General features: G+C 42.7%; 1 protein-coding gene across 3 annotated transcripts in view; it reads right to left on the bottom strand.

Moving 5' to 3' along the window:
* Positions 1 to 14,329, bottom strand: part of DHX9 (DExH-box helicase 9) — a 29,530-nt gene extending 15,201 nt beyond the window's left edge. The window contains exons 1-14 of one of the 3 annotated variants that reach the window (XM_048313672.1): positions 14,126 to 14,329; positions 11,454 to 11,594; positions 10,358 to 10,472; positions 10,011 to 10,123; positions 9,493 to 9,638; positions 6,118 to 6,164; positions 5,587 to 5,720; positions 4,835 to 4,924; positions 4,580 to 4,741; positions 3,185 to 3,262; positions 2,678 to 2,869; positions 1,920 to 2,061; positions 1,341 to 1,423; positions 35 to 191 (exon numbers count right to left, since the gene is read on the bottom strand). In XM_048313672.1, coding sequence (XP_048169629.1) covers positions 35 to 191; positions 1,341 to 1,423; positions 1,920 to 2,061; positions 2,678 to 2,869; positions 3,185 to 3,262; positions 4,580 to 4,741; positions 4,835 to 4,924; positions 5,587 to 5,720; positions 6,118 to 6,164; positions 9,493 to 9,638; positions 10,011 to 10,123; positions 10,358 to 10,472; positions 11,454 to 11,594; positions 14,126 to 14,236 — 1,711 coding nt within the window. In that variant the 5' untranslated portion in view covers positions 14,237 to 14,329. Of the gene's footprint in view, positions 1 to 34; positions 192 to 1,340; positions 1,424 to 1,919; positions 2,062 to 2,677; positions 2,870 to 3,184; positions 3,263 to 4,579; positions 4,742 to 4,834; positions 4,925 to 5,586; positions 5,721 to 6,117; positions 6,165 to 6,321; positions 6,896 to 7,407; positions 7,496 to 9,492; positions 9,639 to 10,010; positions 10,124 to 10,357; positions 10,473 to 11,453; positions 11,595 to 14,125 lie in introns of those variants that run through there. The other 2 variants (XM_048313673.1, XM_048313674.1) reach the window with 2 other exon arrangements.
* Positions 14,330 to 14,804: the final 475 nt, after the last annotated feature.

The following is a 14,804-nucleotide window of genomic DNA, read 5'->3' on the forward strand; positions in this document are numbered from 1 at the left end:
ACTGATAAAACTGGAGGTGCAACCAATGATTTACCTTGGACGGGAAAGGTTCTCCCGTAGACCTCGATGATGGGACAGTTGAAGAAGTATTCACAAAACATACTGGTATCGATGGTGGCAGACATGAGGACAACCCTGATTTCAGGATACGCCTGAATGACATCCCTCAGCACCACCAAAAGGAAATCAGTCTGAATAGAAAGAGAGTAAGAGCATCATTAACTTCCTATCTATAAAAAGCAGTATCTTCCCAAGAAACCAGAAGGAATTACACATTTACTGAGCAAGAAAAGTAACAAGTAGCACAAAAGTGTTCTAAAACCAGAAACAGCTGTCAGTGCTTTATTTTGAAACTACTACAATGCCTGGGATAAGTGATTTTTAGGATTTCCAGGGTAAAGGAGGGGTTTTCTTTTCTACAAAAATAGTTTGCTTCCTTCCTAACAGTACATTACAACCCCAGGTCTTTTTAAACTTGGCTTACATATAAAGTAGCCATAATTTATAAAATAAATAGGAAAGACTCAGTGCAGGTGTGTGTGAAGTTTGTAGTTCTCTTTAAATACGACATTTATTCAGTTCTGCCATGCAATTAGCTAGGCAGGCCCTTAGCTTAACAGACAAAATTCCAATCTCACTCAGAATTTCCAAACTTGTATTTTACATCATTAACATACATGATGAAGAGATGCATCAGAAAAATGTATGTTGCAATTTTATTCAAATGAGTCCCTAAATTCTGTCCAAACAAGCTTAAACAACATGTCAGAACTTCACGGTTTCTCTCATTCTTGGTATGACAAAGCTGAAATTCAAGGGAACAGAAAATATTCAAGGGAACAGAAAATGTTTGCCATTTCAAATTATATCCAATACCTCTCCTAATTCTATCATCAACTTGTATTTTACTTCATGTAAACCCTGAATTTCAATGTATCACTATCAAGACTGCTGGTTCCATTAATACCACCAGTAATACAACAGTGTCAGTAGAAACAGGACTCTAAAATAACAGCGTCATTCAGCATGCTCCCCCACTGGGACAAGATGTGTTTGCACTGTGGTATTTCATGTTCCAGAGATGACCAGGACACAGGGGATCCTAACAGGAAAATAGTTAGAGGGCAGCAAGGAAGCACAGGTTCTTGCTCTGCTAATCAGGGAAGGAATAACTGAGAGTTCTAAAAATCTTATCAAAGGAAAGAAAGAAAACTCACACACCTGACACTTAGTAAGACACAGTTTCCTCTCGCATGTTGGCTACTACACACAAACACATACAGAAGTTAAACAGAACAGAAGAATAGAGAGATTAGGTCTGTCATCACCAGCTAACTCACATTAATGTCTCTCTCATGGATCTCATCAACAATAACGTGACTAATGCCACGGATCCCAGTCTCCACCTTTCTCAGAAGAACACCTAAACCAGAGACAGCAGGTAAATGTTCACGTAACAGTTCAACCTTTCCCCTCCCTGGTTAAGCCCCTGGTTTAAAAATCAGGAAGTGTGCAGGCTGCCCAACCCCTTTTCTAATCCCATCTCTAATTGCCATGCTTTCCTTTGTACAAGTGACAAGGCCACAAAGCATTACCACAAGAAAGACTCTTCCATCTTTCCCAGCCAGTGCTGCTTCCCTTTCTGTCTTTTAAGGACAATTAATATATGGCAATTTTATCTCTTCATGGGATTATTTCTGTGTGCTATCAGACCTGTATTATCAGACTTCTGAACAAAAATCTTAAATCTTAATTTTTCTTTGCACAACGGCATGTCAGCAAACTTTTATCCAAAAAGACCCTTTCAAACTTCTGAGCAGACTTTATAAAAATTTTAATTTGACCACATTCCCGCTTTTGCTGCTAACTCAAGAGTTCAAAGTCATGATAAGCTCCAAACATACGGAAGCAATACAGACCTACAGTGCAGAACATGATGCTGGCGTGTGGCCGAGGGAGCACAGATTCGAACCGCACGCTGTACCCACAGCTCTGCCCCGGCTCTTCCCCCCTCTCATAGGATACACGCTCTGCTACGGAAACTGCGCTGATCCGCCGGGGCTGAGGGGTGGAAAAGTTTTCTCTAAATTAATGAGAAGGTTTTAGAAGTTTATCACAAGACCACTGGAAGCAATAAAGGAAATTATAAATGTTACAGGTGCCCTGTCGTAAGATTTCTTTACAAAGTAATCGTTAAACACTAATATTGTAACAGCAAACGGGGGTTTTTTCACAAAGCAGGGATATAAGGATATATGGCAACTACCAGCTACTATTTCCCAAATCATTTCTTTGGTCTGAGAGTTTTCACCTGGGCAAGGTTCAGGCCAGATTATCCAAACTGTAAATCCATGCAAGAGTAATACTCCAAATGAAAATGCACATGATGCTGAGGTTTCTCCTACTTATATTGCTGAGGATACATCTTTATGAACCATGACCTGCAATAATAATAATGGTCCTCAACACATCCTTCAATCCTTCAAGGCCAGCTTGGATGGGGCTTGGAGCAACCTGGCCTAGTGGATGGCATTACTGACCATGGCAGGGTGTTAGAATGAGATGAGCTTTAAGATCCCTTCCAACCAGAACCATTCCATGGTTCTCTGATTTTACCCTAACCAACAGGTGATTTCTCATATCCAGCACAGAACTGCAGTGGCCACGCATTCCTCACCTGTGTCACCACTATGTTGCACTCAGCAGCTCGGTTGGTTCTGATGTATTCATCCAGTATGTACTGAGGCACTTGGGTGGTTTTGCCACAACCAGTGGCGCCACGGATGACAACAACAGAATTGTGATGGATGGCATCCAGAATTTCACTTTCAAAATTCTTCAGAGGTAAGGCCTCTCTCTCTTCTTGGATCTGGAAACAAAAGCCCAGGACATTTCCAAAATCTCCAAAAATCAGCCTCTTCTGCTCCACATCTATACTTTGCCTCACTTTATGCTTTTCCCTTACCCAAAGGAAAAACTGCCTAAGAACAGGTCATCGTTTGTATTTTTTCCTGGCACAGCACAACTCATCCCCGCATCCACCCCAGTGGAACACCCAGCACTTCTGAAAACATGGTGTGTATTTGTACTGAAATCCAGCCTTACACACTTTGTGTTACATTCAACCCCTCTGGAAAATAAAGAGCCTAGCGCAAGGATGACAAGTCACAGGAAGCACACTTACCCTCTGTAATTCCTGATCCCGCTCCAGACGGTACATGAAATCACTTTTCAGATCCATGCTTATTTGCTCCGGAGTGAGCTGGAAGTGTAAGACGTTATTTGGAGGCTTTTTGACCCCTCTTCTTATCTACATCGTAACTTCAGTATCAGATCAGTCACACCAACATCATGATCCCAAATATCCGTAAAGGATCGTTTCCTACATAACTCCCTGAAATCAGTTATGCCTCTGAGCTGTTTTATTTCATTCATTCCAGCGTATTAAACATTCATCTCCAAAGAAGTCTCTCAGAAAGACCGAAAACACTGAAGAAGAACGATTGTTTAAACACTTTGACTGCTTGAGAAACATACTCGATTCAGCAGGAAGCCAACAAGATGATGGTTCGGACAGGAGTTTTCAATATAAGTAACGACCTAATGTAAACACAAACCTACCCTTAAAACTGCAGCTGAAAAGGGAAAAGTTTGAAGAGAATTCATCAGGCAACTCCTGTTTTTCAACTGCAAAGGAATTCTGAAGAAATGAAAATTTGTTACCAAAGGGTAGTTGGCCAGTTGTTTTTACTGCAAGTAAGTCAGCTGTTCCAGTTAGAACTAGCACGGGTGAATCCTGAAGAGATTTGAAGCCAGCTTAATTTGCAATGTCCACATTGGTTATGTGTTTTGTGCAGCAAGAGCTAAATTTACATAGTTCCATATATTTTAAAAAAACAATATATAACAATCAATACTAATTTAATGTAACTTATGGAAAAAACTCCAGTAGAAAAAGTATTAAATTATTATTTTGGCCATAAGCAATCTGGCTCTTATAGGAAAATCAAGCTCCTGCCCTAATTCTGACCAGGTTATACCAGTCAGACCAAACTGCCCTCTGAACTTGGCAAACCAGTAATTCTTTCCCTTCTTCATTCTATCATGCCACATTGTTGCTTTGAATTCGTTCTGTGCTGAACGAGACTAGAAATGACAAAAAGTAAGAAAAGTTGGTTGCTTGTGTAGTGGCACTGGCTTGGAGCAGTTTCTCCTCCCAGAATAAGAGTCTGAGCATGGAAGTATGGGAAAGAGAAGCCAGAGGATTATAAATGACATGGCTGTGAACTTACCTTGTAATTTCAATTATAAATTTTGTATGGGTTGCACAATAGCAGGCAAAAGGTGAAACAAAGCAGAGAATTGGGACACTCAAAACACTGCTGCTCAAGACCTGATAAAACATGAAGTAAACACAAAGAACTCTCTGCCTCCAGATCAAGAAAGGAAGAAATTTTATCAGTGGACTGTCCTCTCCTTTGAAATAGCTCATACTTTAAATCCTGGTCAGGGAGAAGCATTAGAAATTCTGGAAGCATGGGGAAATCAAGCAACAGGTCCATTTTTTAAGCTGTCTTACATTTGCCAGAGGACCTTCATCAATATTGCAGCCAGTCCAAGGGTTCCAGTTGGAATGAGGTGGTGACCAGGGAACAACTCCCATATGACTTTGTCTCTGCGATGGTTCAAAATGGGCCAACTTTCCAACATTGATCAGAACTGGATCACTGGGATCTTCAGGCTATAAATCCAAAAGCAGAGTGGGCAAAGACAGATAAATGATAAAACGAGCAGGTGTGATGTTCCATACTGGAGTATTGAACCACATACTCACCAAAGGCACAATCTCCAGGGACAGTTCCTGTATAGTCTTTTGCAGATGATTTTCTAAGTCAGAAGACAACAACACCTCATAGGGTTCCAACTAGGAAATATTTAAAAACTACCCGTCAATATACACAAAAAACAGGCACTGGAATCCAGAACTGTGGGCTATTAGAGCTGAACCATCAAACACCTCCTCATGAAACAAGGCCAAAGAGTATCATCAGTTCAAAATTCACATTCTTGAAATGTTTTGCCAACTTTTCATTGAATAAGAATTTGCAGGCTATTTTTAAATACTTGAGTTTAACACATTCCCAAACTTGCAACCAAATAACAACTGAATAACATATATTCCTTGGTATGTATATATATATATATATATATATATATATATATATATATATGTATATATATTTGAATTGGCAGAAAATGCTCATGTGACAGAGAATTAATCCAAACAGTCACAAACAGAAATATTCAAGCTTGTAGAAAAAATATACAGAAAATAGCATTTGTTACAAATCCTATTTCATTTAATAGAATGTAAAATTGGTTACTGCTCCAATCACATACACATGAAGCTGTATTTCTGATGCAAATCACTGGCCAGAACAGAAACAGTTGCTAAAGAATAAAAATTTTTAATAACTTGCAAGATGTTAAATATGGAGAGCAAACTTTTAACTCACTCCTGCTTATGAGAGTGCTTCTGTGTTATGAAATGAAAGCAATAATTCCTGTCCCTCCTGCCAAACTCACCAATTCTCCTTTCTTCTTCGTCTGCCCAGAGTAAGGCTCAATGATACCAAGGTGGTAGAGCTGTCTGACCAGGGAAAGGGCACAGGACTGTGCTGCCAGCTTTTTGTTTGATCCGTGCTCGCGACTGAAAATCCCTGCAGCACACAGAGGTCAGAGCTGTAGCAGCGGAGTCAAGCAGCTTCCACAGAAGACACTACTCTGAACTGGGCTCTCTGACTGTACACTTAGACCAGGTTTCAGGGACAGTCTCAAATCTTGATAAATCCAGAATTCCACCATAAAATCCAACTAGGTCCCTCCACTGGCCAGCTAACACTGGCTGTGTGATGTTACTTTACTGCTAAGTCCCTTGAAGTTTTTCTGCATTCAGTGCCTAAGGAAGTATGATTATCCAATAACATCCAGCAACATCAAACAAATTACCCTTTACCTCTGGAAGTGGCTCCAACACATAACTATAACAAACTCTGTACCCACACATGTTCCTCTATACCAACACCCATCTCTTGCAAAGTTAAAAAATAAACTTACTTCTGCCCAGCTGCTTCACATAAATGTTCATTTCTGCATTAAAGCTCCTGCAAGAGAAAGAAAGAACACAAAGGTACAATTACCAATAGCTGACACTGCAAAAATATTTACTCTTTCCAATATTTCTAGGCAAAGATCTCTGTCCTCAGTCAGAAACTCTCACTGCTTTTAGTCCCTTTAACCCCAAGTTAGTAGGTAACAGACCTGCCATCAACAGAACCAGATGATTTGATAAGAAGACTCCTGAATATGCCACTGTTCAGCACTGAAATTTAAAGCCACATTATTAGGAAATATGCTCTGAGCTGTCCAAGTTTAAGGCAACAGTTATAAAGCATGTGGGATGTTGATGCAACATTAATATGCATCCCAATGTACCATTTACTGTATCCCACATTAGTATTGGTATAACACTAATGTAACCCACTAACAGCCTGTGTTTTAATGACTAGATGCAACATTTAATACAGTTACTCTGCTTTTTGCCACACATTTGATCAGCTCAGAGCACAAACAAAACCAAACCAGGTCACTTAGTCAAAAACATTGAAACTTATCTGAACAGGAGACAGAGTATTTGAATTCGCAGGAATTTCCATTCCCTTATGCCATTCTCTGGAAACAGCAGAACTTGAGTAATAGAGTTAGAGAGTTACTCAAGGGTAACTCTGGTAGCAAACCCAACAATTTACTTAGTAGATATGTAACCAGTTCAGTTAAAGGTTAACTGGCATATTAATCACAGAATCATAGGATCATGGAATGGTTTGGGTTGGAAGGGATCTTAAAGACCATCTCATTCCAATCCCCTGCCAGGGGCAGGAACACCTTCCACTATCCCAGCTTGCTCCAAGCCTCGTCCAACCTGGCCTTGGACACTTCCAGGGATGGGGCACCCACAGATGCTCTGGGCAACCTGTTCTAGGCCCTCACCACTCTCACAGAGAATTCAGGCTTAAAAAGAAAATCCTCAGTGGAGGAGGACAGAAATCACAATCCATGTTTTTAAGAATCCCAAACCTAAGCCTGTATTTGCCACATGAAATATTCAAGCCAAGTTCTTGTAAGACAAGATTTAAACCGGCAAATGTGACTCAAGGCGCATGACTGGAGTTTATTGGACTGAGATCCTCTTTGGAAACTAGGCCTTGGCATTTGCACAGCAGGAGGCTGTGCCTTGCACAGGAGGCTGTGTCCTTCATTTTTTGCTGCAAACAAACAATAAAAAAGGTTAAAGGAGTGACTTAAATTTCAGGTTAGACCTCCTTCCTGTGCTACCAGTAAACTGACCTTCAGGCACAGTGGCTTCAGGGGTCAAAGGCCACTGGCTCTCAGGGACACAACAGCCACCTAAGACACCGATGACAGTATGTTTCTCAGCCAGGCCTACAGTCAGCATTCAATCTCATTCTCCACCACCTGAGGGGAGAACAGCAACACCAGAAATCAGTTTGCAACAGAATCCCATGATTCCCTAGTCCAGCCTCAGCAGCCCATGTGTGAGCAGGCACAGGTCTTTGGTGCCACTCTTCAGCAGGAACAGGAGGCACAGGCATCCCAGAACAGAAAAGCCACATCCCATCCCTTAGTATGAGCTCATGCTTTGTGTTTTAGGAGAGCCATCTTTATATTTACAATATATAATTAAATTAATTAAATGTCTAATTAAAGTTTCCAAATTAAAATTTTCCAGCTATTACTAAGTTCTTAGACCATGAGTATGATTAATTGACCACAAACCTCTGAGAGCATGGCTAACATATCTGTTATAACCTATATCTCTGATCATTACCTCAAAAAAACCCCAAAACAGATTGGCAAGATTCATAAAACCGGTATTTCTTTAAAAAAACCCAACAACCTAAACTATATTATGTCCTCAAAGCTCCAAAAACATCCCTCTCCTGTTACACACTCCAAAAGGATTAAATCAAACAGTCTCCCAACAGTCCCTCAGTGAGCCCTACAACACATTAGGATTGTTTCATGCCTATTTGATCTGTTGCAGCAGGTAGTGAATAGCCCATTCTGCCATTCCATCCAGGGCAATCCACACAAGCTTCCCTGAACAAAGAGTATATAGGAAACTCTGAAATGCACTCCAGAAGAACAATAACCAGGCTGAGAAACATACTGTCATCTGTATCATTTCCTTCTGCTCAAGACTAGATAAATTTAAATACATAGGGTTTAATGCTGCAGCAGGTGTAACAAAAATGAGCTACACAAATATTCCCTAAGCTACAAGATAAAAGAAATGTTCAGAAGCTACACCTGCAACAAGCGTAATTTAAATTGCTAGTACTGTACAAACTAACTTTTTATGTCACTCACTTAAGTGAAGGAAATGGCCTTGCCTGAGAGACATAAATTGAGATGAAGTGACTTGAAGACAGGTTTTAAATGAGAATTTACAACTTTCTGCACCAATACACATCTTTTAGATGTTCCAAATGACTGGAAGACTCAATAACAAAAGAATACCATAAGTCCTGCAAGAGAGACTCTCATGAAAGGCTGTAATAAGAAAATTCTCTTGTCTTTCTAAAAATATTAACTTTCATAGAACACAAGTTTATATAACACAAAAATGCCCAACCCCAAACCCAGCCAGGAGAATCCAGCAGCAGCAGCACACCATTGTGTCCGGCCACAAAACATCATTATATTTTACCAGAAATAATTCAATGTCCTAACATCTGGATGATTTGTAAATACTGTTCCTAATAGGGATAAAATAATAAAAACAATCAATTCTTTATGGACAATCTGTTATGAGCTACTTTCATTTGGGAGAAACACATGCTTCTGGTGGAATGGCTAAAAGTCAAAAAAGAGTGATATCCAGCTGGTCTTAACTGAAACTTAAGACTCTCAGAACTCCTTTGGGAAGATTCTGCCGAACTGTTTTTTTCAAAAGATGATTCCATTGCCAAAAAAGTTAGTTATAATAAATATATATAATATAATAACATATATATAATATAATAAAAAAGAGAAATAAAATGTCCTTAAAGCACGTTGCTACATAAGCAAATTTAAGATTTACTTAAAATGCACAAAGGCAACAACAGTCACAGAACAATTACCACAAACACTTGAGCTCTCTTTTCATTCAAACTAACATCCCAGCTAGAGGACTAGAGGACAGAAATCAGTTTAAAAGCTGCATATCCAGAATTTCTCAGAAATCTCTTCAGTCCCTCAGATCTTGGCACTGAGACTCCTCACCCCCATATCAATATTTAGGGATGTTTTTGGTCCTGGGAAAGAACACTATGGCTCTATGGAGCACGGCAAGTAAGTGTGAAGAGCCACTGTCACCAAAAATATTTTGAACCCTTCAGACACAGATGGTGACTAAAACTACCAAACCTGTTGTGATCAGGCCCCATTTCAATGTATTTATATTCTTCCTGGATCTTCTCCTTTTGGAAAAACTGGTTCAGACGTGCCTTGGCATTTTCCAAGGTCCAACCCCCATGAAGATCGGCATTTAAGTCCACTTCTGACTCTGAGGTCTAATATGGGAAAAAAAAAAGAGTATCATTTACCAGTTTAAAGATTATTACAAGTCTTTAAAGTAACACACCTACATGCTATAAAATAATTAGGACATCACAGAAAATGCTAAAAAGTCCTCAGTAATTCCTTATTTTCAGAATAAAATGTCTGTACAGAGTCCTGGATGTTCAGACTATCCAGAGCAATTTATTTGTTCCTAGCTTAAACAAATTACCTTTATTAAAAGTCAACAAGTAAATCTGCAGCTTAAACTAACAGCAAAATATCAAAAGAAAACTGCAAGCTTGGTTATAAATGCAAATAACAAATTAAAGGGAACAAAAGATACCTATTTAAGAACTAAAGGAGAATTCCACTGCATGACTTACCTCCTGCACTTCTTGCTCCTCTTTCCTTGAATAATAATCTTGCAAGTTTGCACCCCGATCCCACTGAGCTCCATGACTGCCACAGTTTCCAGGTGCTGCACCTGGTCTGTTGCCTACCACACAGAAAAAAAAACCCACAAAATAACTCCCCAAAACATGTTCTTAGCAGCAGAGGGGCATTGTCTGGCCATTTTGACAGGCCATGACCTTCAGATCTCATGCAGTCATCCACACTGCTGCCTCAAAACTATGACTTCAGTGTCCTGTCTGCAGAGTGATGCAATTTGGGGGAGAAATCACCACCAAAACACATTCAGATACACAGAAATTACAGTTTTCAGTCTTACCTACTTCACTTTTTAAAAGCAAATGTGGAGGAAGGGGTCCCCCCGAAGCTGAACTGGAACCAGTGACATCTCTAGCTGCTTCCTGTCCTCCAGTGGGGATATCACCTGCTGCTGGCTAGGGAAGGAAATGAAGGAAAACCTCAGCACATCAGTACATAATAGGTCATTTTACTATTTAGCTAGGAACTATTCAAGCAGTTTAAAGACCTCAGGCAACAGTTATCCCCAGTAAATAGGCAATAGTTACTACCCAGTAGCAACCCCAATAGTAACACAACTGTGAATATTCAGACACTGAACTGCCATGAAACTGACTGGCACAGCAAAACCAAAATAGCAGTCCTGTTCCCATTGGGTTTCACCTAGGCTGATGAGGCAGGGAGGCTGCTTCCACTGAGAAAATTCATATATCCTTAATGGAGCACTAGAAGAAGATTCTTCCCTCTCAACAGGTTAACACATAACTTCATGCTGTATTTACTTTTTCACTAAACTTGCTGTAATGACAGAGTTAACCTCCTCTTCCTCAGCCTTTAAGTGATAGTCACTGCTGAGTGTTCACAAAACATCATAAAAAGCAGTGATCCTGTTACACAGCTGAAGCAATTATGGTTTTGAAAATGCCAGATTTTCAATGTCTGGTTTGATATACCTGTGATTATTATTTTTGGGTTTGTTTTTGTTGTTTTTCTTTTAAAGCACACAGGATTATATATATTTTATATGTATTATAACATGGCTCTAAAACTTTACAGTGTCAGGTGTGAGTACTCAGCACTTTTAAAGCCAGACTGCACCTCACAGGGACTGAATTCTTTCCAGCCTCATCAGCTTTGCAGCCCAACACACAGCTGTATTTCCCAGATCATCCTACAACATTCAGTTGGGCTTGATAATCTCAAAGGTCTTTTCCAACCTAAATGATTCCATGAGTCCATGATATTCTGTATGGGTCTCAGCCTTCCAGCAGTGCAAGAAGTCCCTCACATTCATCACTGCACAGGGGCACCAGACTGAACTCCAGGGATGAAACACAATCAAGAGCATGGCACCACAATGACAGAGTAGTCTTTGGAAAGGAGAAAGAGCAACTTACTCCAAAAGCAGGAATTTCATCCTTCTTCATTTCATTCACCCGCACTAAGTAGTTGATGAAGTCTCGGGCAGCGTTGCTCTGCGCATCCTTCTTGTTGGTAGAGTTGCCCATGCCGACATAGTTGAAGCCTTCCACTCGGACCTGCAAGGAACAACACACAGCTCTGGCATGTGCAGCTGAAAGGGGTTTGGAGACCAGCAACACCAACTGGAACACCAAATCCTGGCTGCTGCTAAGTACAGGAGAAATAATATTACTAAATATTGTTACATATCATTATATATAGCTACATATTTCTGTAGGTATTGAAAAGCAAACCCCCATATTCTGAGAACTTCTGCCCTCAGAGCACAAGTGCTTCCCAAAACCTCGTGGAAGAAGAAAAATCAATGTAGGAAGGGAACCTGGCAACACACAGCAGCAAACTCTGCCCAAGATCACTTTCCTCAACTTAAATACCAAACCCTTGGATAACAAGGACAGGAGTGACTTGGGTCCACTCAGCCATAGCTCCATGCTCTTGCAACATAGATGTGATTTATTTCTGATTTTTTTTTACTTTAGCACAGCAATTCTACACCCTGGACAATGGTACCTCGAACCATACAGTAACCATACTGGATTCACAGCCATCCTACCAAGCTGCAAAAATCAGTGAGAGAGATGCTTCAATGAGACTGATCCTTTCACCTGTTAAGCCTCCATGGATAATCATGGGGCATCAACATATCAAAACGAGTACAACACTACTTGTATAATATACAATATATATGTATAGTGTGACTTTTTACAAAAAGCATGGAGTGACAGAACAGGGGGGAGTGGCTTCACACTGACAGAGGGCAGGGTTAGATGGGATATTAGGAAGAAATCGTTCCCTGTGAGGGTGGGGAAGCCCTGGCACAGATTGCCCAGAGAAGCTGTGGCTGCCCCTGGATCCCTGGAAGTGTCCAAGGCCAGGTTGGATGGGGCTTGGAGCCACCTGGGATAGTGGAAGGTATCCATGGCAGGGGGTGGAACTGGATGAGCTTTAAGGTCCCTTCCAGCCCAAACCATGATTCTGTGAATATATCTATTCATACAACCATTCCATCCTAGTATTGCTCAACCAGTTATAATACCTTGAAAACTGCTTTAATGCCACTGTGTTTCTTAGTTTTCTTACTGACATGGAAGACAAACAGGGAAGAGAAGGGTAAAATGACAAATTTAAGATGCAGATCTGTAGATGCTAAGAGAGGTGGCAGAGCAATTTTCCTATTTTTACAGCCGCCTGTGAAAGTCTCCCTTCTCACACTAACCAGCTAGGAAAACCATTTGAGTTTCTGTAAACTATCTCACAGGTGCAGGCTGTTTGTGACTCTGTTTTCCACACTGGGAAAAATATTTTGGAAAGGGATGTTATGCCGTTCAGCCAATCCCTCTGGGAGGCAGATGGTCAAGCATCCAATGGTTTTATGCAACCCTTGCGAACAAAGCTATATAAGCTGAATTATATCATTAAATATAGCCATTTTCTGGCCTTTGAATCTGATTCTGAATCCGTGTCATTCTTTGCGCCGTCTTGGTACTACAGCGACACAGATCCATGGCATCACTCATGAACTGATCTGTTCTGCACATGGCCTCACACTTAGTGCCAGCTACTTGTCAGAGCCAACCTGAATTCACAGTTCCCACATCCCCAATATCTAGAGAAAGGAGTAAAGGAGTATTAGAGCAGTGCAGAGTAGCAACCATTCCAACAAGAATTCTTTAATACATTTCACCTGAAGTTCAAGAGTGGGCCAAAGCTCTTGGCAGAGGTGACATACAGCACCCCTCAACAACTATTTTAACTGCAAGAAAGGTCACACACGATGCAGAGACACACACCACCCGTAAATAAACCAACCCGTTTTTCCTGTAAGAACATCGTTCCGGCTTCTTCCCTCCTTTCACTCATTTCACAGTGCGCACGCGCAGCCAGGACACTCTGGCTCAAAGCAGCCCAGCCCTCCTTGAGCCCTCGGCTTCCAGTGACGCCCACCCAGGCCGGGCAGGGCCCAGACCGCGGACAGGACCCCAGACCCCCGGTGCGGACCCCAGGTTCCTTCTGGCAGAAGACCCCGGCAGCACCCCCAACAGGGCAGCAGGTTCCCTCTGACAGAGCCGCCAGACCTGCTCCCAGACCCCCGGCACCGATCCCACGTTCCCAGCGGCAGAGCCTCGGGTCCGACCCGGCAGGGTCCTCAGCAGCACCCCGAAACCCCTGGCACAGCCCAGACCCCATCACGAACCTCAGACCCCCGGCAGGGCCCCACATTCCCTTTAACAGGGTCCTCAGACCCCCGGCAGAGCTCCAGGTCCCTCCCGGCAGTGACCCAAGACTCGCGGCACGGTCCAAGTTCCCTCTGGCACAGCCCATGCTCTCGTCACGGCCTCCAAGCCCCCCAGCACAGCCCCCACACGCCCGGCAGGGCCCCGGCAGGCCCCCAGACCCACTCAGGGCCCTCAGATCCCCGACAAACCCTGGCAAGACGCTCAGAGCCCGCCAGGGTCCGTCCAGGGCCCCGGAGGACCCCAGTCCTCCTCTGTGTCCCCAGACGCGCGGCACAGCCCAAAGTCCCCCTCAAGGCTCCCAGCCCCCCACAGGGCGCCCAGCCCGCTCCCCCGATGGAGCAGGCCCGCACCTCGCAGAGGAAGGTCTGCCGGCCACGGCCGCCAGCGGCGCGAATCTCGTAGACCGGCATCACCCTCCTCCTGCCGCACCAGGCGTACAGGTAGTTCTTCACGTCCCCCATGGCCGGGCCGGGGGCACCGGAGCAGGACCCTCCGCTCCAGCCGGCGCCGGGCCCGCGGCAGCACCACCCGGCAGCGCCTGCGCGCGGCCGAACGGCGGCCGGGAGGGATCCGGGAGGTGCCGGGCGCATTCCCTCTGCCCTCCATCCCTCCCCTCCAGCGCCCCGCGATCGCGCTCCTGTCCGAACCATCATCTTGTTGGCTTCCTGCTGAATCGAGTATGTTTCTCAAGCAGTCGAAGTGTTTAAACAATCGTTCTTCTTCAGTGTTTTCGGTCTTTCTGAGAGACTTCTTTGGAGATGAATGTTTAATACGCTGGAATGAATGAAATAAAACAGCTCAGAGGCATAACTGATTTCAGGGAGTTATGTAGGAAACGATCCTTTACGGATATTTGGGATCATGATGTTGGTGTGACTGATCTGATACTGAAGTTACGATGTAGATAAGAAGAGGGGTCAAAAAGCCTCCAAATAACGTCTTACACTTCCAGCTCACTCCGGAGCAAATAAGCATGGATCTGAAAAGTGATTTCATGTACCGTCTGGAGCGGGATCAGGAATTACAGAG

This window comes from Corvus hawaiiensis, chromosome 9, assembly GCF_020740725.1.
Source record: "Corvus hawaiiensis isolate bCorHaw1 chromosome 9, bCorHaw1.pri.cur, whole genome shotgun sequence".
NCBI classification, from domain to species: Eukaryota; Metazoa; Chordata; class Aves; order Passeriformes; family Corvidae; genus Corvus; species Corvus hawaiiensis.